The sequence below is a fragment of the Gracilinanus agilis genome, unplaced genomic scaffold, assembly GCF_016433145.1.
Source record: "Gracilinanus agilis isolate LMUSP501 unplaced genomic scaffold, AgileGrace unplaced_scaffold29552, whole genome shotgun sequence".
Classification (NCBI taxonomy): Eukaryota; Metazoa; Chordata; class Mammalia; order Didelphimorphia; family Didelphidae; genus Gracilinanus; species Gracilinanus agilis.
In genome coordinates this window covers 4,823-6,166 of record NW_025361971.1, presented here as the reverse complement: position 1 = coordinate 6,166, position 1,344 = coordinate 4,823, and the positions used below count along the sequence as shown (strand labels likewise).

The 1,344-nt window shown below is 44.5% G+C and overlaps 1 gene segment (V, D, J or C); it reads left to right on the top strand.

The window, feature by feature from the left end:
• Positions 1-263: 263 nt before the first annotated feature.
• On the top strand, positions 264-668 carry LOC123254686 (the record flags this gene model as incomplete). The annotated part of the segment is given in 1 exon segment: positions 264-668. A coding segment is annotated over 1 exon segment (405 nt), but the record flags the coding sequence as incomplete, so codon positions are not given.
• Between the last annotated feature and the right edge of the window lie 676 nt (positions 669-1,344).

The following is a 1,344-nucleotide window of genomic DNA, read 5'->3' as shown; positions in this document are numbered from 1 at the left end:
TTCCTCCCTTTAAACAGAGGAAGACATGCAAATTGGGCTTCTCTCTCTAGGTTTGAACCCAGCACAAAACCTGTGTCTGCAGCTCTGGGAAAGGAGCTTCTTCTCATGTGGCCTTTCCCTCCTAAGGACTGACACTGCACAGCCTAAACCATGGGATTTGGACTAAAAGGAATTTTCATTTTAACTATTTTGCAAGGTAGTTTTAATTTTTGTTACTTTGTGTTTGGAGGAGGAAAACCAGTCTTTGATGTGAAAGATTTCAGCTGGTGGAGTCTGGGGGAGATGTGAGACAGCCTGGAGGATCCTTGAAACTCTCCTGCAAAGCTTCTGGATTTACCTTCAAAGACTATGGCATGAGTTGGGTCCGCCAGGCTCCAGGGAAGGGGCTGGAGTGGGTCTCATACATTAGGTACGATGGCACTACCACAAACTATGCAGACTCTGTGAAAGGCCGATTCACCATCTCCAGGGACAATGGCAACAGCCTGCTGCACCTGCAGATGAATTCCCTGAAAGCTGAGGACACAGCCATGTATTACTGTGCAAAAGGCACAGTGAGGGAGAGGAGTGAGAGAGCAGACATAAACCTCCTCCTTCAGGGAGTTCTTGTGGAGAATGACAGGGAGGGAAGTCAAGAATATCCAGTTCAAGGAGCCCAGTTACAATAATAGGCAAAGCAGGAGACTTACAATTTTATTTTCAAGGTCTGTGATTTTCTCCCAAATCCCAGTGAACATTTTTCTCTATCTTAATTCCTCTTTGTCTCTGCTGCTTTTTCCTTTTTCTGATACCCAGAGGCACAGAGAGATGCATTCTAATAATTGTTTACCTATTTTGCATGTGGTGATTCTACTTTCTCTAAAGTTGTCAGAGGCACAGAAGCAGTCACATGACAAATCAGGTATTATTGAACTTTTACTAAGTGCATCCTGTAGCATTTTCATATGCACTGAGCACAAGGAAACTGATTTGAGTAGGAAAGCCAATTAATGTGCTGAATCAGTCTGAGGGAAACCTTTCTAAAATCTTGTTTTTAACCTTTACTTCTCAGGAAGCTACCTAAGAAGGTGAGGACTTGCTCTCTAGCCTCTTCTCATTTGAATCATGGACCAATCAAACACTTATGGAGGAGTCAAGGCAACACTGATCCCAATTTCTCAGGGTTCAGCAAAGATGCCTCTGTTTGGCCCAACTGGTGAAGGTGGCAATTTCTCTGCCACATGTTGCACTGTAAACTCTATCCCTGGATCCCTTCCTGTGAAATACAGCCAGAGTCCCCATACCCAGACTGCTGACCAACCAACGTCCTATGGGTTCCTTGCTGGAGTTTTGGTTTTCTCATGG